A 22,418-nucleotide genomic window follows, 5' to 3' on the forward strand; every position below is an offset into this window, starting at 1 on the left:
TTGTATCTGTTAGTTTGAACAGTTTCAGCAGCTGATGTCAAGGCGTCCTCGCTGGGCGGAGAAGTGAGGGCTCGCTCATCACAACAGTGGATTATGTGACGGTGGCGTTCGTTGTTCGCGACGCCATGTCCGACATCACCGCGGTGAATGTTTGATTTGGAGGTGGGCTTGTAGGGAGCGAGCTACGACTTTTAATTGCCTGTCAGAGACTCATGTGTGAGCTAAGTCACACCCCTCAGTGGTAGAATAGCTCGACAGCAGCTAGCGACGGTCAGAGACCTCGTTAAAGCGATCCAATTAATAGAGCTGATGGAAATGGAAATGAGCTACAAAGGCAGCGAGCGTTTCCTCCTTGCTTCAGCCGACTAGTGATTACTGTGGGATGTGTTTATGACCCATAGCAGGAACATGGACATGACATATTTGAAGATGACTGACATTTTCACCACTTACCCTGCAGGGACAGATTAACACAATTCTGGATGTCTGTAAAAAAAAAAAAACAACAACACATTTTTAGGGTGGTCTAAGCATGATTTTGGATTAAATCCTGCAAGAAAGTCTGGTCATTTTGAAACGCTAGGGTCTGTCACGCAAGAATTGCCCCTGACACATGTAATCCTTCACCTAGTTTGAGATAGTGCCAGGATTTCTGAGTCCAACTACAATGTCTCCAAAACCAGCTGTGACTAATGTGTTGCGTTGGAGTTCACAGTAGAGACAGAACAGAGGGGGAAACATGCCCTTTAAACCCCTTCAGCCAAACATTTACATATTTATGTTACAGCTGAGCTTCAATAGTAAACCACGTTCCAACGGCTGCTTAGTGTGAATGTATGCATCCTAAATTGAGTGCACAAAACATTAAGAACACCTGCTCTTTCCATGACAGACTGACCAGGGGAATGCAGGTAAACTCTATGATCCCTTATTGATGTCATTTGTTAAATCCACTTCAATCAGTGTAGATGAAGGGGAGGAGACACGTTAAAGAAGGATTTTTAAGCCTTGAGACAATTGAGACATGGATTGTGTATGTGTGCCGTTCAGAGGGTGAATGGGCAAGACAAAATATGTGCCTTTGAATGGGGTATGGTGGTAGTTGCCAGGCGCACCGGTTTGAGTGTGTCAAGAACTGCAACACTACTGGGTTTTTCATGCTCAACAGTTTCCCGTGTGTATCAAGAATGGTCCACCACCAAAAAGACATCCAGACAGCTTGACACAACTGTGGGAAGCATTATAATCGACACCCTGTAGAGTCCATGCCCCATCGAAATGAGGCTGTTCTGAGGGCAAAAGGGGTCGCAAGTCAGAATTAGGAAGTTGTTCCTAAGTGTATGGCAATTTAATGAACGAGATGGTGCTGCACTGAATAGCTGCAGTCTTACGGGCTCCAGAAGAGCCCGTAATTTCACTGTTAGTCTACACCTGTTGTCTTGAAGCATGTGACAAATAATCATTTTATTTCATTGAAGTCAGGCAACATGACAGCTGTCTTAAGTCCTATGGAAATAGGTTGCCATGGTGCCTTCTGGGAAACCGCCACTGTCAGACGTCCTGTCCTCCCTTTAGGCCGGTTCCTCTACGACCCACAGCAGCTAACACCATGTGTCCTCTGTCTCTGCTTTGATTCCTTTGTCTCAGTGCCTCATTCAGGCAAATGACTTTTAATTCAAAGGATTCCACCCATAGAATGAATCGTGATTTCATTAGGAGAGGAAGAGAAACATTTATAATGGAAACACACACACACACACACACACAGACACAATGCGTGGCAAGGAATAAGTTAGTCATTAAATATTTCAAAAACGCCATACCATTGTATTTGGGACAAATCATTCACTAAACCCTAAACTTCAACTAAATCTTATAATGAATAATGTGGAAATTGAGCAAGGTAAGGTGACTAAACTGCTTTGAGGAACCCTGGATTGTAACCTGTCATGATCAAAACATGTTGATACAACAGTAGCTAAGATGGGGAGAGTTCAGTCCATGATAAAGAGTTGCTCTGCCTTTTTAACAGTGCTGTCAACAAAGCAGGTCCTACAGGTTTTGTGGCACCTGGACTACTGTTTAGTCGTGTGGTCAGGTGCCACAAGGAGGGACCTCGGGAAAATTACAATTGGCTCAGAACAGGGCAGGACGGCCGGCCCTTAAATGTAAACGGAGAGAGAACATTGTAAATCTCTCATGGATCAAAGTGGAGAGATTGACTTCTTCACTACTTGTTTTTGTAAGACGTGTTGACGAGCTGCATGCACCTAGCTGTCTGATTTAAACAACTAGCACCCAGCTCGGACACCCATGCATACCCCACAAGACATGTCACCAGAGGTCTCTTCACAGTCCCCAAGTCCAGAACAGACTATGGGAGGTGCACAGTACAACATAGAGCCATAACTATATGAAACTCTATTCCACATCAGGTAACTGAGGCAAGCAGTAGAATCACATTTTAAAAACAGATAAAAATACACCTTATGGAATAGCGCAGACTGAAGAGACACACACACAGACACAGACACGATACACCTGAAAAGACACACGCTCTACACACACCTGCGCATGGATGTTGAGGTGGTGGCGTGGTGGTCTGAGGGAACACACTGAATGTGTTGGGTAAGATGTAATGTAATGTGAAGTCATGTTTTATTTGAATCACTATTTAACTGTCTTATGTTGCTGGACCCCCAGGAAGTGTAGCTGCTGCCTTGGCAAGAACTAATGGGGATCCATAATAAATACAATCACAAATAAAAACACACACACAGTCAGACGGAGAAGATCAGGCAACAGTAGTGCTGTATATGAGTAGCCTGGCTTCACATCACTGTGTCTACTACAGGTCATTTGAAGAGAGCCATTTCCCCTGTGGTACAAAATGCCCATAATTTGTTTCTGGCTCTGATCTTCCCCTGCATCACATGACCTCATCCATGGCTGCTGTTGATCTTATCCCCATGTACTCCGCTCCTGCCCCTAGGAACTCTGTGATCTCCACTGGTTCTATCCTCTGACTACCCTCTGTGATCTCCACTGGTTCTATCCTCTGACTACCCTCTGTGATCTCCACTGGTTCTATCTAAACCTGATGGTTGCACACTGGCACAGTCCCCCTAATCATTAGCCTTAACTAGGCCTGTTCTATTCACTGGGAATTCTGGTGGTGTAGGGTTGACTTCTAATAACTGGGGACCACTGCAATTAGCCTAGTAAGGCATTTCTACCTCTGGGTCTGTATTCACAGAGATTCCCAGAGTATAAGTGTTGGTCTATGATCAGGTCTTATTCATTATCTGAAAGGCAAAACTGTTCCTAGATCAGCACTTCTACTGTGAATATTGGCCCTGGTGTTTTCCTACTGCCATTACCCCTACAATTCCCCCACCTAATTCCATAAGTTCCATGGAGATAGGTTGTTTGTGCTCTGCTCAGCTGTTGTGCTTGTGTTCACCCATGATTAATTTAGAATGGCCTCGGGACTGAACAGCCAGGCTAAGAGGCTAGGTTACGCACAAGGGGATCTGGTGACTCCTGGAACAAAGACAATGGTTTGAGGGAGAGACTTGGATAGAGAACGAGAGATGACGAGAGAGCAGTTGAAGAGAGGACGAGAGAGCAGTTGGGGAGAGGACGAGAGAGCAGTTGAAGAGATGACGAGAGAGCAGTTGAAGAGATGACGAGAGAGCAGTTGGAAAGATGACGAGAGAGCAGTTGGAGAGATGACGAGAGAGCAGTTGGAGAGATGACGAGAGAGCAGTTGAAGAGAGGACGAGAGAGCAGTTGGAGAGATGACGAGAGAGCAGTTGGAGAGATGACGAGAGAGCAGTTGGAGAGATGACGAGAGAGCAGTTGAAGAGAGGACGAGAGAGCAGTTGGAGAGATGACGAGAGAGCAGTTGGAGAGATGACGAGAGAGCAGTTGGAGAGATGACGAGAGAGCAGTTGGAGAGATGACGAGAGAGCAGTTGGAGAGATGACGAGAGAGCAGTTGGAGAGATGACGAGAGAGCAGTTGGAGAGATGACGAGAGAGCAGTTGGAGAGATGACGAGAGAGCAGTTGGATGGAGGGAGAGGAATGCTGTTGCTGCTGTGTCTCCCTGCCTGTCTCGTCTGGCCAAATGACCTTCAAAGCACCTCATACACAGGCTCCCTGGGTAGAACAATCCCTCACTCCTATGATTCACCATTTCTGTGTAGTTTGAGGGGTTAATATCCATTTTGATGCCCATTGCTTATTTTTTTGTGTTATGCTAGTGTGGATATTCAATCAATCAAATGTAATTCTAAAGCTCTTTTTACATCAGTATCTGTATAGAAACCCAGCCTAAAACATCAAACTAGATGTAGAAGCACGGTGGCTAGGAAAAACTCCCTAGAAAGGCCGGAACCTAGGAAGAAACCTAGAGAGGAGTCAGGCTCTGAGGGGTGGCCAGTCCTCTTCTGGCTGTGCCGGTTGGAGATTATAACAGAACATGGCCAAGATGTTCAAGCGTTCATAGATGACCAGCAGGGTTAGATAATAATTAATCACAGTGGTTGTGAAGGGTGCAACAGGTCAGCACCTCAGGAGTAAATGTCAGTTGACTTTTCATAGCCGATCATTCAGAGTTAGAGACAGCAGGTGCGGTAGAGAGAGAAAGTCCAAAACAGCAGGTCCGGGACAAAGTAGCACGTCCGATGAACAGGTCAAAGTTCCATAGCCGCAGGCAGAACAGTTGAAATTGGAGCAGCAGTATGACCAGGTGGACTGGGGACAGCAAGTAATCATCAGGCCAGGTAGTCCTGAGGCATGGTCCTAGGGCTCAGGTCCTCCGAGAGAAGGAGAGAGCGAGCATACTTAAATTAACACAGGACACCGGATAAGACAGGATAAATACTCCAGATATAACAGACTGACCCTAGCCCCCTGACACACAAAACTATTGCAGCATAAATACTGGAGGCTGAGACAGGAGGGGTCGGGAGACACTGTGACCCTGTCCGACGATACCCTCCCGACAGGGCCAACCAGGCAGGATATAACCCCACCCACTTTGCCAAAGCACAGCACCCTCACCAGTAGAGGGATATCTTCAACCACCAACTTACTACCCTGAGATAATGCCGTGTATAGCTGGCGTGTGTGTGCTGTTTTGAGTGAAGTTGACAGAAAACAGGTCGCCTTTTACTGCTACAGTACTTGAGGTAAACGTGAGTCAGCAGAAATATTTGACTTCATATTAAATGTTTAATGTTTCAAATCTATTACCCTAGAAACTAGGCTACTTTATGAACTACTCAGCTCTTAGGCTGCTGGAGGACTGAAATTGGAGGGCCTGGATTTTACGACTCTTTTCAGTGTGCCCACAACAATGGGTTATTTCCTGTTTTGTCTTTCTATGCTGTCATCGCTGCTCAGTCAGACCTCCATAGTGGAGGCAAGGAGGTGATATTTGTGGAGTTTTACTGCTAAGTGGCGGGCGGCTCCCTCATGGCCCTGCCTCCTGCAGGTTATAGCTTGTGTCCCAAATGGCACCCTAGTCAAAGTACACTACTTCTGAACAAATGGGGAATAGGGTACCATTTGGGATGCTGCCAATAGTCTGACTCTGGATGATTACGTCATTGATTGAGGTAATAGATTCGCTGAGCTCTTTGTGTGTCTAACCACATGTTAGGCCATGTGCTCCTACTCCAACGATGAGTTGCAAGGTACACAGGAGGAAGTGCAGCAGACTGTATTGTCGTGCTTTCATAAGTCTGAGGTTTTCTGTTGCTTCAGGCTCAGTTTGTAAAATAATATTTCACTGACCGTTCTGCTGTGGGCTGCTTGCTCTGATTTTCATGCGTTTCTTGCCAATCCATACAAATAATGTCAAAGTACTTCTAACTTGATCTAAATCAAAGCTATATCCCATAGATTAATTTATAACACATTTGAATTCTAAACTGCCATAATTCTAATCTCAAATATCAGCAGTGAGATATGAGGTAGGCATTTCTCAATTAAACTCCGGGCACCAGAAGACGATTAAACATGATAAATTAAGCCTATTAAAACCCTGCTCAGTATTACAAAAAAAAAAAATAGCTGAGATTTTTTCTTTGCTGATAGTTCTCTCCCATCGCAGTGGAGGATGATAAGGCTTTATCTGGAAGGGCAAATATGAAGGCCAGTGAGATATTAATGGTAGTTAGGAAATACTTATAAATGCAGGGAACTTTTGTTCTAAAATGGGCACGGTATCATTTGCGTAACTTCAAAGTTAGGCGAGTGTGTTATACTATTAATTATAGACTGGGTGGTTCAAGCCCTGAATGCTGATTTGGCTGACAGCTGTGGTATATCAGACCATATACCACGGGTATGATAAAACATTTATTTTTACTGCTCTAGGTAACCAGTTTATAATAGCAATAAGGCACCATGGAGGTTTGTGATACAGTGCCTTGCGAAAGTATTCGGCCCCCTTGAACTTTGCGACCTTTTTCCACATTTCAGGCTTCAAACATAAAGATATAAAACTGTATTTTTTTGTGAAGAATCAACAACAAGTGGGACACAATCATGAAGTGGAACAAAATTTATTGGATATTTCAAACTTTTTTAACAAATCAAAAACTGAAAAATTGGGTGTGCAAAATTATTCAGCCCCTTTACTTTCAGTGCAGCAAACTCTCTCCAGAAGTTCAGTGAGGATCTCTGAATGATCCAATGTTGACCTAAATGACTAATGATGATAAATACAATCCACCTGTGTGTAATCAAGTCTCCGTATAAATGCACCTGCACTGTGATAGTCTCAGAGGTCTGTTAAAAGCGCAGAGAGCATCATGAAGAACAAGGAACACACCAGGCAGGTCCGGGATACTGTTGTGAAGAAGTTTAAAGCCGGATTTGGATACAAAAAGATTTCCCAAGCTTTAAACATCCCAAGGAGCACTGTGCAAGCGATAATATTGAAATGGAAGGAGTATCAGACCACTGCAAATCTACCAAGACCTGGCCGTCCCTCTAAACTTTCAGCTCATACAAGGAGAAGACTGATCAGAGATGCAGCCAAGAGGCCCATGATCACTCTGGATGAACTGCAGAGATCTACAGCTGAGGTGGGAGACTCTGTCCATAGGACAACAATCAGTCGTATATTGCACAAATCTGGCCTTTATGGAAGAGTGGCAAAAAGAAAGCCATTTCTTAAAGATATCCATAAAAAGTGTCGGTTAAAGTTTGCCACAAGCCACCTGGTAGACACACCAAACATGTGGAAGAAGGTGCTCTGGTCAGATGAAACCAAAATTGAACTTTTTGGCAACAATGCAAAACGTTATGTTTGGCGTAAAAGCAACACAGCTCATCACCCTGAACACCCTATCCCCACTGCCAAACATGGTGGTGGCAGCATCATGGTTTGGGCCTGCTTTTCTTCAGCAGGGACAGGGAAGATGGTTAACATTGATGGGAAGATGGATGGAGCCAAATACAGGACCATTCTGGAAGAAAACCTGATGAAGTCTGCAAAAGACCTGAGACTGGGACGGAGATTTGTCTTCCAACAAGACAATGATCCAAAACATAAAGCAAAATCTACAATGGAATGGTTCAAAAATAAACATATCCAGGAGTTAGAATGGCCAAGTCAAAGTCCAGACCTGAATCCAATCGAGAATCTGTGGAAAGAACTGAAAACTGCTGTTCACAAATGCTCTCCATCCAACCTCACTGAGCTCGAGCTGTTTTGCAAGGAGGAATGGGAAAAAAATTCAGTCTCTCGATGTGCAAAACTGATAGAGACATACCCCAAGCGACTTACAGCTGTAATCGCAGCAAAAGGTGGCGCTACAAAGTATTAACTTAAGGGGGCTGAATAATTTTGTACGCCCAATTTTTCAGTTTTTGATTTGTTAAAAAAGTTTGAAATATCCAATAAATGTCGTTCCACTTCATGATTGTGTTGATTCTTCACAAAAAAATACAGTTTTATATCTTTATGTTTGAAGCCTGAAATGTGGCAAAAGGTCGCAAAGTTCAAGGGGGCCGAATACTTTCGCGAGGCACTGTATGTGACCAATATACCATTGCTAAGGGCTGTATTCAGACCCTCCACATTGCGTTGTGCATAAGAACAGCCCTTAGCCGTGGTATATTAGCCATACACCACACCCCCCCGGGGCTTGTTGCTTAATTAAACTGAATTTGTGCCAAAAATGACTTTTTCTGTGGTGTTCAGTGTAAGGAAGTGGAATTGTGGTCAGTGATCGTAGTACTTGTCCATAGAAGGCAGTTTCTATTATGTGGTTTATGAATAGCTTATCTGTTTAAAACACATATTTTACTATCTCTGGCTGTCTGACCTGTTTTTGAAAACACACACACACACACACACACACACACACACACACACACACACACACACACACACACACCAACATACACAGGCTGAGTGAAAACAGCTCTTTGGTACTCACACACTGACCTCCCTCTAGGCCAGTGATGCCACCACTGTGGCCTCGCCCTCATGTGACTCCCCTCTCCCATCCTCTCTCCCCTGTCACCTGACTCTGATGGATGTCTGACTCGCCCAGAGTGTAAGGCTCGTAAATCACCTGTTACTGTGGCGAGTCCTGTAGAAAACAACCATTAACACAATCCCGACTGGGTGGGGGGGGGGTCCCAAAATGCAAATGACTGTATAATTTATCAGCTACTGCAACAGGAGGAATGAAGGGAAGAGGGAAAGAATGTCACTGCTTTTATTTCATTTATTATATTTCACTTTATTTTATTTAACCTTTATTTAACTAGGCAAGTCGGTTAAGAAGAAATTCTTATTTGCAATGACAGCCTAACCCGGATGACTCTGGGCCAATTGTGTGCCGCCCTATGGGACTCTCAATCACGGCCAGTTGTGATACAGCCTGGAATCTAACCAGGGTCATTCGTGACGCCTCTAGCACTGACCGCTGCGCCACTCGGGAGCCCAATGGCCAGAGAGGGGTGGAGGAGGGAAGGGTGCAATCACTTTCTGATGAACAAATCATTTACATCATTTCCATAGCTTGCCTTTATATATATTTTTTTTAATCAAGGCTTTGTTTTGGCACCTAACCGTCTTTGCCACCACTCCACAGTCACACACTTTAGGTCCTACCTCTGAGGAGTCATAGATTGGATCAGCAGCTGTATCTAAATGTCGTATTTGTTTTGTGTGTGTTTGTTAGTGTGGGATCCCTGGACGTATGACATGAGCGTGTGTTTGTCGGTCTTTTATCTCCTGGCTTGGTTGTCCATGGTGACAGGGGGCTACCCTGATTCCCCCCCCCCCCCCCCCCTTCTGTTAATCCTGCTTGACTCATTTTAATGGGACAGGTTCCCATCAAAAACAGCTTGGGGATATAATTTCATCTCAATCAAATTGTCTTCTCACCGCCTGTCTCGTGGCAAATGGTGGCTATCCCTCTGCTTTCCGTCCAGTGACAGGCCCTTCTTGTTGATTCAACACCTTGCGCCCCATCTTACAATATTAGTTGACATGTGCGTTGTTATTTTCCTTCTTATCACTTTCTATTAGGCAGGGTTCAATCATAAAAATGTCATCGCCACTATTAAATAAATGACAAATCATGACATTTATAGCTTGTACAATATATTTCCAGACACAAAGAACGTTATTCCTTCCTTAGCTATAGGTCTCTCTCTCTCTCTCACACACACACGTAGATAACCTTCTCCATGCTAAAGGTAGCATAATAAATTTGTTGTCATCCTGCTGGCGTGGAAATAATACCATTCATGTTTTTGGAGGCAAAACATGTTTGCACGTAGTGTGTGTGTGTGTGTGCTTAAACACCAGCTGAGAAACACAACACACTGGCAGCGCCTAGATTAAATGAATAATATACATGAAAGGTAAAGTAAAAGCCAGGTTTCAAACATGAAACACATAACTGACAAAACAACTCACCTAAGGGAGTAATCTAAGGGAATAGCGATCTATAAAATATCTACATTTATTTTCTTTGAATGTACTCGTTACAAATCTTGCAATTACAACAAAAAACTATGCGTTATATAGGCCTAAACCTTTTGAAAGCAATATACTACAACTACTACTAATAGAATTGGAACTGGGAAAAAATGAACTTAGTATTAGCTAGAGTCTGAGTTTTATCACATCCTAGATGACAGTTCTGTATGATGTCTCTAAGTTATCATAGCTGTAGGGTGATCCTGACTAAGATGTCAGGTTTATCACATCCTAGATGACAGTTCTGTATGATGTCTCTAAGTTATCAAAGCTGTAGGCTGATCCTGACTAAGATGTCACGTCTGCCAGCGCCAGTTGTTGCCATGACCTTACAAGATTAAAGTCAGGCTCTAAATAGGCTTCTCACCCAACCAGCCCTTCTGCTGTTGTGTTGCTGGTGCATTGTGTTTGAGAAGTATGGAGGTCAGAACGAGGCTAGAGAAGACGACTACAGCCTGTATACCGCTCAGGGCCAGGGTATGTGAGGGAGGAGCGGATCGTACCCCATTTGACTGGGGTGCAGAGCGAGTTTCCCAAAAGCTGGAGCGTCAGCTTTCTCGCCCGCTCCAGTAGAGCTGACTTCAGGAGCTCAGGGTATGCCCGGCCCAGCATGCATCTGTAGTCTACTTGTGTGCTGCTATAGCTTCTTGATTTAGCTACTGTCATGGAGCTCACTAAATATTTTCATAAAGAATCTGATAAAACACACAGGTGAAAAATCAAGGTGACTTACAAAGATGGAAAATGAAATAAAATACCTATTACTACGTGCTACTTACTACACTAACAGGAAGGAATGAGGTGGAGGGCTAGCTAAGTGTGTCATGTAGCAAAGTATTTATGAACTAAAAATCAGTTCTCTTATCTTTACAATAGGCCATTATTGATTTTGGCCCAATAGGCCAGGCATATTACCTCTTTCAAGGAGCTTTCCCTTTTGCTAGGGTTATTTTACCTAAAATCGTTAAGGCCTACCTACAGAAAACAACAACAACAACAGCAGCAACAACAACAATTATGCATCCTGCCAGCCTGACAAGAGTGGCCCAGAGGGTGTGTAGCATCCCCAGTGGTTCTGCAAGCGTGGAGAGTGTGTTCTCTGTTGCTGGCCTGCTCTCCAGGCACCAACGCATGAGCCTGAAGCCACAGACTCTGGCCAAACTCGTGTTTCTAAAAATGAATGAAAGGCATTGTAGACTGAACCTAATAAGGCATGTTTCTTTTCATTTGTGTTTAATTTTCAGTAAGTCACAGCATATATGTGAAATGTATAGACTATAATGATTGAATACAACATGTTGTTTAAATAATGAGAGCTTAATGTATGGCCTGGACTGCATGTCCATGTTCCCTGAAATGTATTTCTTTGCAGGCTATAGCCTTGAAATAATATAGCCTAAATAATTCATTTTCGTTCTTTTCTTAAACTACCTGTCTGGCTCCTGACCTATTTATGACGTTTATATGCTGTTTAATACGACATGTAGCCTTTTTGAAATGATGAGTGCTATTTACAGTCTTTCTTACTGTTATGAGAATTTCGTTATCAATGTTCATAAACTTCAATTAATCTACTCAGTCTGCAACCCAAAGTTTGTAAGGTTCTGGTTTAAATGAAACTGACAGAGTTCCCAGCTTACAATAGTCAAAATGTTTATTCACGAGAGCACTCTGAATGAAGTCCATTATACAAAGACATCCATTTTATACCTTGCTCGCGCACATACTTCCACACAAACAGTAGATATCCTACACACATACATACATACACATGAACAGTAGATATCCTACACACATACATACATACACATGAACAGTAGATATCCTACACACATACATACACATGAACAGTAGATATCCTACACACATACATACACATGAACAGTAGATATCCTACACACATACATACACATGAACAGTAGATATCCTACACACATACATACACATGAACAGTAGATATCCTACACACATACATACACATGAACAGTAGATATCCTACACACATACATACACATGAACAGTAGGTGAGTTGTATCCTTCTCCATAGTTCTCACCACTGTGTATCACTACCCAGCCCAGTCTAAGGCACTGCATTGTAGTGTTTGAGTTGTCACTACAGACCCAGGTTCAACCCAGGCTGTGTCACAGCCGACCGTGACCGGGAGACCCATGATGCGGCGCAGAATTGGCCCAGCATCATCTGGGTTAGGGGAGGTTTTGGCAGGCCGGGATTTCCTTGTCCCATCGCGCTCTAGCGGTGCTCTAGCGGTGCTCTAGCGGTTGTGCTCTAGCTAGCGGTGCTCTAGCAAGCTGTCTTCGGTCGCCAGCTGGACGGTGTTTCCTCCAACACTTCGGTGCGGCTGGCTTCCGGATGTGTCAAGAAGCACTGCGGCTTGGCCAGGATCGTGTTTTGGAGGACGCATGGCTATTGCCTCTCCCGAGTCCGTAGGGGAGTTGCTGCGGTGGTACAAGACTAATTGGATATCATGAAATTGGGGAAAAAAAGAGGTGAAGTACCCTAATTAAGTGATTTTTATGAATGGAGTGAATTTGAAGCAGCAGTTTTTTTTTCTCCTGTGAGCAGGGAGCGGTTTTTAGTGGAGCGGTTGGGAAGGATGTGGAGTGCCGGAGCGGTCTTTCCCACCGCTCAATTCCCCTCACATACTCTGCTCAGGACCAGGCAGAGTTTTATCCTCTGGGATGTGTTTCATTTCAGGGAGGAATGACTACCCTCCGCTGTGCCCTTGTTCACTTGTCTACACAGAATATGACCACATTGAGGTGAAATAGGGCAGAGAGTGGAGCATCTTTCTGTATTGAAGCCCAGCCTGCTCCATTGTTCACATCCTTGTACACATCTGAGACAACTGGATTGGATAGGTAACAGCAGTATGATAGAAGCTAGGCGCAATAAAGCTCAACCCATTCCTCTAATCTAGTTGTCCAGCAGGCCTGATCCACAGAGGAGCAGCTGTTTAGAAAAACACCGTCCGGCTTGGTCCAGGGATTTGGTTATGCAGTTGATGTGGCCCATGAACCTGTGCCAGGGGTTTTATGTCCTAAAAAAAAGGACATAAATAGGTGTGAGGGAAAAGCTCAGTGGCATATGCTAATTCAATTACATTGGAGATGTTGTTTTTGACTCTGTGCTTTTGAATTGCGTAGGTTGATGAATCCTCGCTCTCTCATTCTCTCCCTCTCATTCTTTTTCTCTCAACCTCATCTCTCCCTCTCCTCTCTCTCTTTCTTCTCTCTCTTCTCTCTCTCTAGTTGGTGGGGGGCCAGTTTGACCTGGAGATGAACTTCATTATCCAGGAGAAAGACAGCATTGTGTGCATGGTGGAGCTGCTGGACAAGGTGGGTGCTACACACACAAAATGAAATGGAACAATATGTATAATATAATCTATGGTGGATGAGTTGTGGCTGTACACACACAGAAATACACAGAGAGAAATAGATTTTCTCATTGACTTCTCATTGACTTGAATGGGGATCCCCGTTCTAGTAATTGTAGGCCTATTTTTATGGGTACATGTTAGCAGTGGAGGATTGTAAAGCGCTTTGAGCATCTGGCAAATCTCTTTCTAAATCGGATCCATTATTATTATTATTATTATGTCTGGTTCCCAGTGTGAGCCCACGTGCCAGGCGGAGGTGTGGAGCATCTTCACGGCTATCCTGAAGAAGAGCGTGAGGAACCTGCAGGCCTGCACCGACACAGCCCTCATCAACCTGGTCCTGGACCGCGTGGCCCACACTGACAGCATGATCGCAGGTACTGCCACAGTAACACCAGAGGCCAAAGTCATTTCACTCCAAAGTAATGAGGTCACCCCAGTCCTCAGTACAGTATTTAGCATGCTGACACCTACCTACAGGGCTGTCTAGTTCCCCTGCAGTGTGGATGATTGTCTCAGTCATAATCATTGTCCAGTGGTTCTCCAAGTCCTGTGTTTTACTACCTTTTTAAATCCAAAGTAATGACCACTGCCTCAGTCCAAATGATTCCCTACTGTACAGTTATCACCCTTATAATGAGGAAGTGAGAGCCCTGTCTAATGCTCCTCACCTTCCCTCATCAAGCTTAGCCAGCTGATGGCACAATTCTGTGTGTGTCTGAAAAGAGACTAATTTGTCCTGCAGCAACTCAAGCACTGAGGAGGTGCGGATACCCATGGACGGACGGACAGACAGACACACACACATGCATCATTATCATTAGATTTGGAATGTGTGTGCAGACCTGACAACACCACTCAGCCTCGCGCTAACCCACTGCCCAGTCAGAGAAGTGACTCCCATACCAGTCAGTAGACACAGTCACCAGCCTCAATCACTCACCAGACTCTCACCCAGTTACTAATGAGGCCAAAATAACTCCTCAAAAGCTCAGTGATTGACCACTGGCCTGGCAGAGCAGGATAATCAGCCTTAGCATAATGAAACCATTAGCCCAGGGAACATTAACATGCAGTCCAGGCCAGACAGACAGACAAACCCAGGGAACATGAACATGCAGGTCAGGCCAGACAGACAGACAAACCCAGGGAACATTAACATGCAGGCCAGGCCAGACAGACAGACAAACCCAGGGAACATGAACATGCAGGTCAGGCCAGACAGACAAACCCAGGGAACATGGATATGCAGTCCAGGACAGACAGACAGACAAACCCAGGGAACATGAACATGCAGTCCAGGCCAGACAGACATACAAACCCAGGGAACATTAACATGCAGGCCAGGCCAGACAGACAGACAAACCCAGGGAACATGAACATGCAGGTCAGGCCAGACAGACAGACAAACCCAGGGAACATGAACATGCAGGTCAGGCCAGACAGACAGACAAACCCAGGGAACATGAACATGCAGGTCAGGCCAGACAGACAGACAAACCCAGGGAACATGAACATGCAGGTCAGGCCAGACAGACATACAAACCCAGGGAACATGAACATGCAGGTCAGGCCAGACAGACAAACCCAGGGAACATGGATATGCAGTCCAGGACAGACAGACAGACAAACCCAGGGAACATGAACATGCAGTCCAGGCCAGACAGACAGACAAACCCAGGGAACATGAACATGCAGTCCAGGCCAGACAGACAGACAAACCCAGGGAACATGAACATGCAGTCCAGGCCAGACAGACAGACAAACCCAGGGAACATGAACATGCAGGTCAGGCCAGACAGACAGACAAACCCAGGGAACATGGATATGCAGTCCAGGACAGACAGACAGACAAACCCAGGGAACATGAACATGCAGTCCAGGCCAGACAGACAGACAAACCCAGGGAACATGAACATGCAGTCCAGGCCAGACAGACAGACAAACCCAGGGAACATGAACATGCAGGTCAGGCCAGACAGACAAACCCAGGCAACATGAACATGTAGTTCAGGCCAGACCGACAAATAAACTATTTTTACACTAATGTGCCAACCCGAATTGACTGCACTTGCGCAATATCTTATTTTCACGTCGTCCTTTCAGCACGTCTCCGGCAATTATGGTGTAACCAGGCCATTGCAATATGTTTTGACTCTGCTGTGCTCAGTAGTGTGAAACGGGCATTAGGCTGTTAAATCAGACGGCCTCTCTCGCTCTCCTTCCATCGCTGGTGTTTGTCAGTCCTCTGATGCCCCAGGTCGCTCTGGCAGGCTATATAGAACCTCCACTGTACCTGATGAAAATGGTCCTCCATGGCATTAGCCAGTAATGTGTTGTATTATAGGCTGAATGCCAGGGGGAGTGTGCATTGATAAGCCAATCAATACACATTACTGGCTAATGCCAGGAGGACCATTTTCATCCCAGTGAACAGAGAGAGATGTTCTATAGCCTCCCTATAGCCAACCCCCCCCCCCCCCTTGTCCCACCTCCCACACATGCGGTGACCTCACTCAACATAACAAGTGCGTCCAGAGATGCAACCTCTCTTATCATCACTCAGTGCCTGGGTTTACCTCCACTGTAACCGCACCCCACCATACCCCTGTCTGCACATTATGCCCTGAATCTGTTCTACCACGCCCAGAAATCTGCTTCTTTCATTCTCTGTCCCCAACGCACTAGACGACCAGTTTTGATAGCCTTTAGCCGTACCCTCATCCTACTCCTCCTCTGTTCCTCGGGTGAAGTGGAGGTCAACCCAGGCACTCTCATTTGTTGACTTCTGTAACCGAAAAAGCCTTGGTTTCATGCATGTTAACATCAGAAGCTTCCTCCCTAAGTTAGTTTTACTAACACACTCTGCCAACCCTGATGTCCTTGCCATGTCTGAATCCTGGCTTAGGAGTGCCACCAAAAATTCTAAGATTTCCATCCCCAACTACAACATTTTCCGTCAAGATAGAACTGCCAAAGGGGGAGCAGTTGCAATCTACTGCAGAGATAGTTTGCAAAGTTCTGTCATACATTCCAGGTCTATGTCCAAACAGTTCAAGCTTCTAATTTTAAAAATGAATCTCTCCAGAAATAAGTCTCTCACTGTTGCCGCCTGTTATAGACCCCCTTCAGCTCCCAGCTGTGCCCTGGACACCATATGTGAATTGATTGCCCCCCATCCATCTTCAGAGCTCGTTCTGTTAAGTGACCTGAACTGGGATATGCAACTTCTTGACGCTACCCATCCCTGTCGCGGGATCATTTTCGTCAGCAACCGCTGAATAGCATAGCGCAACAGTCAAATAATATTACAAAAAAATATTCATATTCATGAAATCACAAGTGCAATATTGCAAAACACAGCTTAGCCTTTTGTTAATCCACCTGAAATGATGCTTTACAGCGAAAGCAATCCAAGCGTTTGTGTAAGTTTATCGATAGCCGAGCATAGCATTATGTACACTTAGCATCAGGAAGCTTGGTCACGAAAATCAGAAAAGCAATCAAATGAACCGTTTTCTTTTGATCTTTGGATGTTTTCACTCACGAGACTCCCAGTTACACAACAAATGTCCCTTTTGTTCCATAAAGATTATTTTTATACCCAAAATACCGACGTTTGTTTGTCACGTTATGTTCAGAAATCCACAGGAAAGAGCGGTCACGACAACGCAGATGGAAATTCCAAATAGTCTTCATAATGTCCACAGAAACGTGTCAAACGTTTTTTATAATCATTCCTCAGGTAGTTTTTAAAATATATATTCGATAATATATCAACCGAGTGTGTAGGTTTTTCAATAACAGCGGGAGGAACAGTGGCGGCTTTACTCTGTAGCGCAAAAACTCACTCTGAGAGCCCCCACCTATGGCCTATTTATTGCCTTACCTCCTCACGCCATTTACACACACTGTATATAGACTTTCTTTTTTTATTTTCTATTGTGTTATTGACTGTACGCTTGTTTATTTCAAGTGTAACTCTGTGTTGTTGTTTGTGTCGCACTGCTTTGCTTTGTCTTGGCCAGGGCGCAGTTGTAAATGAGAACTTGTTCTCAACTAGCCTACCTGGTGAAATAAACAAATATTTACAATTAAAAAATAAAATAAAAAAACACATTGATGGGGAATAGCATAGCATTTCTCCACGTTTGCCATAATGTGAAAATATGTGTACTCAACAAATAAAAGGTGATTTGGTTTGCATAGTATTTTAAGTGCTGAATATCTGATTTAAGTCTTTTTCGATGTCCTCTTTAGTGTGAAGTGTTTTTGGTCTATTTGTAATCAATCCATAAAATGTTTTATGAGCCAAGTAACAAGAGGTCACGCAACGATGTTTCTTTGGTTATAGAGGTTCTGGAACATCACTCTGTATGTGTTTTGCTTTTCACTTGGACTCTGTTCATGTCCATTGTTAGCCTGTGGCCAGTTTCCCCTCTTCACATATGTCATGTTTAACCTGTGTGTGTCCCTTCCCTCCTCCAGACCTGATGGTGGACATGCTAGGAGTGCTGGCCAGCTACAGCATCACAGTCAAGGAGCTGAAGTTGTTCTTCAGCAAACTGCAAGGAGAGAAAGGCCAATGGGTAATTCAACTAGTCGAACCTTCTACCGTACCGCCCTGTCATATTTGTCTTGTAGAGAGCATGGGGAATGTGCTAGCAACACTTCAACTGGTTGCCTGTACACATCCTTTTAGCCTCTCTGTGCTCTGGTACCATACATTACACTGTGTAGTGCAGACACACCATCGCTGTCTGTTGGGCTAATCCAAAAAACATTACTGTATTATTAATGTGTAATAACTTGAGGAAGTTGCGTCTTAGCTCTGATATATGAAGGCAGTTTTGTCATTCTACCTTCTACTGGGTAATGTTATGATTTAAGGAGAGGGTAAACTGATCTTAGATCAGTGTTTGGAATTAAATCACACATATTTAACAGTTGAACATAAATAGGATAGTACTATCATTAGTTAAAAATAGTATCTACAGTGGGACAAAAAAGTATTTAGTCAGCCACCAATTGTGCAAGTTCTCCCACTTAAAAAGATGAGAGAGGCCTGTAATTTTCATCGTAGGTACACGTCAACTATGATAGACAAAATGAGGAAAAAAAATCCAGAAAATCACATTGTAGGATTTTTAATGAATTTATTTGCAAATTATGGTGGAAAATAAGTATTTGGCCAATAACAAAAGTTTATCTCAATACTTTGTTATATACCCTTTGTTGGCAATGACAGAGGTCAAACGTTTTCTGTAAGTCTTCACAAGGTTTTCACACACTGTTGCTGGTATTTTGGCCCATTCCTCCATGCAGATCTCCTCTAGAGCAGTGATGTTTTGGGGCTGTTGCTGGGCAACAAGGACTTTCAACTCCCTCCAAAGATTTTCTATGGGGTTGAGATCTGGAGACTGGCTAGGCCACTCCAGGACCTTGAAATGCTTCTTACGAAGCCACTCCTTCGTTGCCCGGGCGGTGTGTTTGGGATCTTTGTCATGCTGAAAGACCCAGCCACGTTTCATCTTCAATGCCCTTGCTGATGGAAGGAGGTTTTCACTCAAAATCTTGCGATTCATGGCCCCACTCATTCTTTCCTTTACACGGATCAGTTGTCCTGGTCCCTTTGCAGAAAAACAGCCCCAAAGCATGATGTTTCCACCCCCATGCTTCACAGTAGGTATGGTGTTCTTTGGATGCAACTCAGCATTCTTGGTCCTCCAAACACGATGAGTTGAGTTTTTACCAAAAAGTTATATTTTGGTTTCATCTGACCATATGACATTCTCCCAATCTTCTTCTGGACCATCTAACTGCTCTCTAGCAAGCTTCAGACGGGCCTGGACATGTACTGGCTTAAGCAGGGGGACACGTCTGGCACTGCAGGATTTGAGTCCCTGGCGGCGTAGTGTGTTACTGATGGTAGGCTTTGTTACTTTGGTCCCAGCTCTCTGCAGGTCATTCACTAGGTCCCCCCGTGTGGTTCTGGGATTTTTGCTCACCGTTCTTGTGATCATTTTGACCCCACGGGGTGAGATCTTGCGTGGAGCCCCAGATCGAGATTATCAGTGCTCTTGTATGTCTTCCATTTCCTAATAATTGCTCCCACAGTTGATTTCTTCAAACCAAGCTGCTTACCTATTGCAGATTCAGTCTTCCCAGCCCAGTGCAGGTCTACAATTTTGTTTCTGGTGCCCTTTGACAGCTCTTTGGTCTTGGCCACAGTGGAGTTTGGAGTGTGACTGTTTGAGGTTGTGGATAGGTGTCTTTTATACTGATAACAAGTTCAAACAGGTGCCATTATTACAGGTAACGAGTGGAGGACAGAGGAGCCTCTTAAAGAAGTTGTTACAGGTCTGTGAGAGCCAGAAATCTTGCTTGTTTGTAGATGACCAAATACTTATTTTCCACCATAATTTGCAAATCATTTCATAAAAAATACTACAATGTGATTTTCTGGATTTTTTTCTCTTGCATTTTGTCTGTCATAGTTGAAGTATACCTATGATGGAAATTACAGGCCTCTCATATTTTTAAGTGGGAGAACTTGCACAATTGGTGGCTGACTAAATACTTTTTTGCCCCACTGTATACTGAAGATACATTTGTGATTATAAAGTTGAAGAATAATCTGTTTTCCAACCTGGGTTTTGTAGTTTTCCACCAAGACAGCCTGGACAGTCTTACCTAGCAGGTTGGAATCAGTACAATACAGTGGGAAGACAGCCTGGACAGTCTTACCTAGCAGGGTGGAGTCAGTACAGTACAGTGGGAAGACAGCCTGGACAGTCTTGCCTAGCAGGGTGGAGTCAGTACAGTAACAGTGGGAAGACAGCCTGGGCAGTCTTGCCTAGCCGGGTGGAGTCAGTACAGTACAGTGGGAAGACAGCCTGGACAGTCTTGCCTAGCAGGGTGGAGTCAGTACAGTGGGAAGACAGTCTTGCCTAGCAGGGTGGAGTCAGTACAGTACAGTCAGAAGACGGCCTGGACAGTCTTGCCTAGCAGGGTGGAGTCAGTACAGTAACAGTGGGAAGACAGCCTGGACAGTCTTGCCTAGCAGGGTGGAGTCAGTACAGTACAATGGGAAGACAGCCTGGACAGTCTTGCCTAGCAGGGTGGAGTCAGTACATTGGGAAGACAGCCTGGGCAGTCTTGCCTAGCAGGGTGGAGTCAGTACAGTACAATGGGAAGACAGCCTGGGCAGTCTTGCCTAGCAGGGTGGAGTCAGTACATTGGGAAGACAGCCTGGGCAGTCTTGCCTAGCAGGGTGGAGTCAGTACAGTAACAGTGGGAAGACAGCCTGGACAGTCTTGCCTAGCAGGGTGGAGTCAGTACAGTAGGAAGACAGCCTGGGCAGTCTTGCCTAGCAGGGTGGAGTCAGTACAGTGGGAAGACAGCCTGAACAGTCTTGCCTAGCAGGGTGGAGTCAGTACAGTACAGTAGGAAGACAGCCTGGACAGTCTTGCCTTGCAGGGTGGAGTTATTTCAGTACCACGGGAAGACAGCCTGGACAGTCTTGCCTAGCAGTGTGGAGTCAGTACAGTACAGTGGGAAGACAGCCTGGGCAGTCTTGCCTAAGCAGGGTGGAGTCAGTACAGTAACAGTGGGAAGACAGCCTGGACAGTCTTGCCTAGCAGGGTGGAGTCAGTACAGTAACAGTGGGAAGACAGCCTGGACAGTCTTGCCTAGCAGGGTGGAGTCAGTACAGTGGGAAGACAGCCTGGACAGTCTTGCCTAGCAGGGTGGAGTCAGTACAGTACAGTGGGAAGACAGCCTGGACAGTCTTGCCTAGCAGGGTGGAGTCAGTACATTGGGAAGACAGCCTGGGCAGTGTGGAGGGTGGAGTCAGTACAGTACAGTGGGAAGACAGCCTGGGCAGTCTTGCCTAGCAGGGTGGAGTCAGTACAGTAACAGTGGGAAGACAGCCTGGACAGTCTTGCCTAGCAGGGTGGAGTTATTTCAGTTCCATGGGAAGACAGCCTGGACAGTCTTGCCTAGCAGGGTGGAGTCAGTACAGTACAGTGGGAAGACAGCCTGGGCAGTCTTGCCTAAGCAGGGTGGAGTCAGTACAGTAACAGTGGGAAGACAGCCTGGACAGTCTTGCCTAGCAGGGTGGAGTCAGTACAGTAACAGTGGGAAGACAGCCTGGACAGTCTTGCCTAGCAGGGTGGAGTCAGTACAGTGGGAAGACAGCCTGGACAGTCTTGCCTAGCAGGGTGGAGTCAGTACAGTGGGAAGACAGCCTGGACAGTCTTGCCTTGCAGGGTGGAGTCAGTACAGCTGGAAGACAGCCTGGACAGTCTTGCCTAGCAGGGTGGAGTCAGTACAGTGGGAAGACAGCCTGGGCAGTCTTGCCTAGCAGGGTGGAGTCAGTACAGTGGGAAGACAGCCTGGACAGTCTTGCCTAGCAGGGTGGAGTCATTAAAGTACAGTGGGAAGACAGCCTGAACAGTCTTGCCTAGCAGGGTGGAGTCAGTACAGTACAGTAAGAAGACAGCCTGGACAGTCTTGCCTAGCAGGATGGAGTTATTTCAGTACCACGGGAAGACAGCCTGGACAGTCTTGCCTAGCAGGGTGGAGTCAGTACAGTACAGTGGGAAGACAGCCTGGGCAGTCTTGCCTAAGCAGGGTGGAGTCAGTACAGTAACAGTGGGAAGACAGCCTGGACAGTCTTGCCTAGCAGGGTGGAGTCAGTACAGTAACAGTGGGAAGACAGCCTGGACAGTCTTGCCTAGCAGGGTGGAGTCAGTACAGTGGGAAGACAGCCTGGACAGTCTTGCCTAGCAGGGTGGAGTCAGTACAGTACAGTGGGAAGACAGCCTGGACAGTCTTGCCTAGCAGGGTGGAGTCAGTACATTGGGAAGACAGCCTGGGCAGTGTGGAGGGTGGAGTCAGTACAGTACAGTGGGAAGACAGCCTGGGCAGTCTTGCCTAGCAGGGTGGAGTCAGTACAGTAACAGTGGGAAGACAGCCTGGACACTCTTGCCTAGCAG

General features: G+C 45.4%; 1 protein-coding gene across 6 annotated transcripts in view; it reads left to right on the top strand.

Moving 5' to 3' along the window:
* LOC139419013 (lipopolysaccharide-responsive and beige-like anchor protein) overlaps positions 1-22,418 on the top strand; it is a 313,075-nt gene that overhangs the window by 29,929 nt on the left and 260,728 nt on the right. For all 6 annotated transcript variants that reach the window (XM_071168828.1, XM_071168831.1, XM_071168830.1 and 3 more), the window contains exons 2-4: positions 13,289-13,375; positions 13,652-13,796; positions 17,908-18,008. In XM_071168828.1, the coding sequence (XP_071024929.1) occupies positions 13,289-13,375; positions 13,652-13,796; positions 17,908-18,008 (333 nt within the window). The remainder of the gene's footprint in view (positions 1-13,288; positions 13,376-13,651; positions 13,797-17,907; positions 18,009-22,418) is intronic.

The sequence above is a fragment of the Oncorhynchus clarkii genome, chromosome 10 (genome assembly GCF_045791955.1).
Source record: "Oncorhynchus clarkii lewisi isolate Uvic-CL-2024 chromosome 10, UVic_Ocla_1.0, whole genome shotgun sequence".
NCBI classification, from domain to species: domain Eukaryota; kingdom Metazoa; phylum Chordata; class Actinopteri; order Salmoniformes; family Salmonidae; genus Oncorhynchus; species Oncorhynchus clarkii.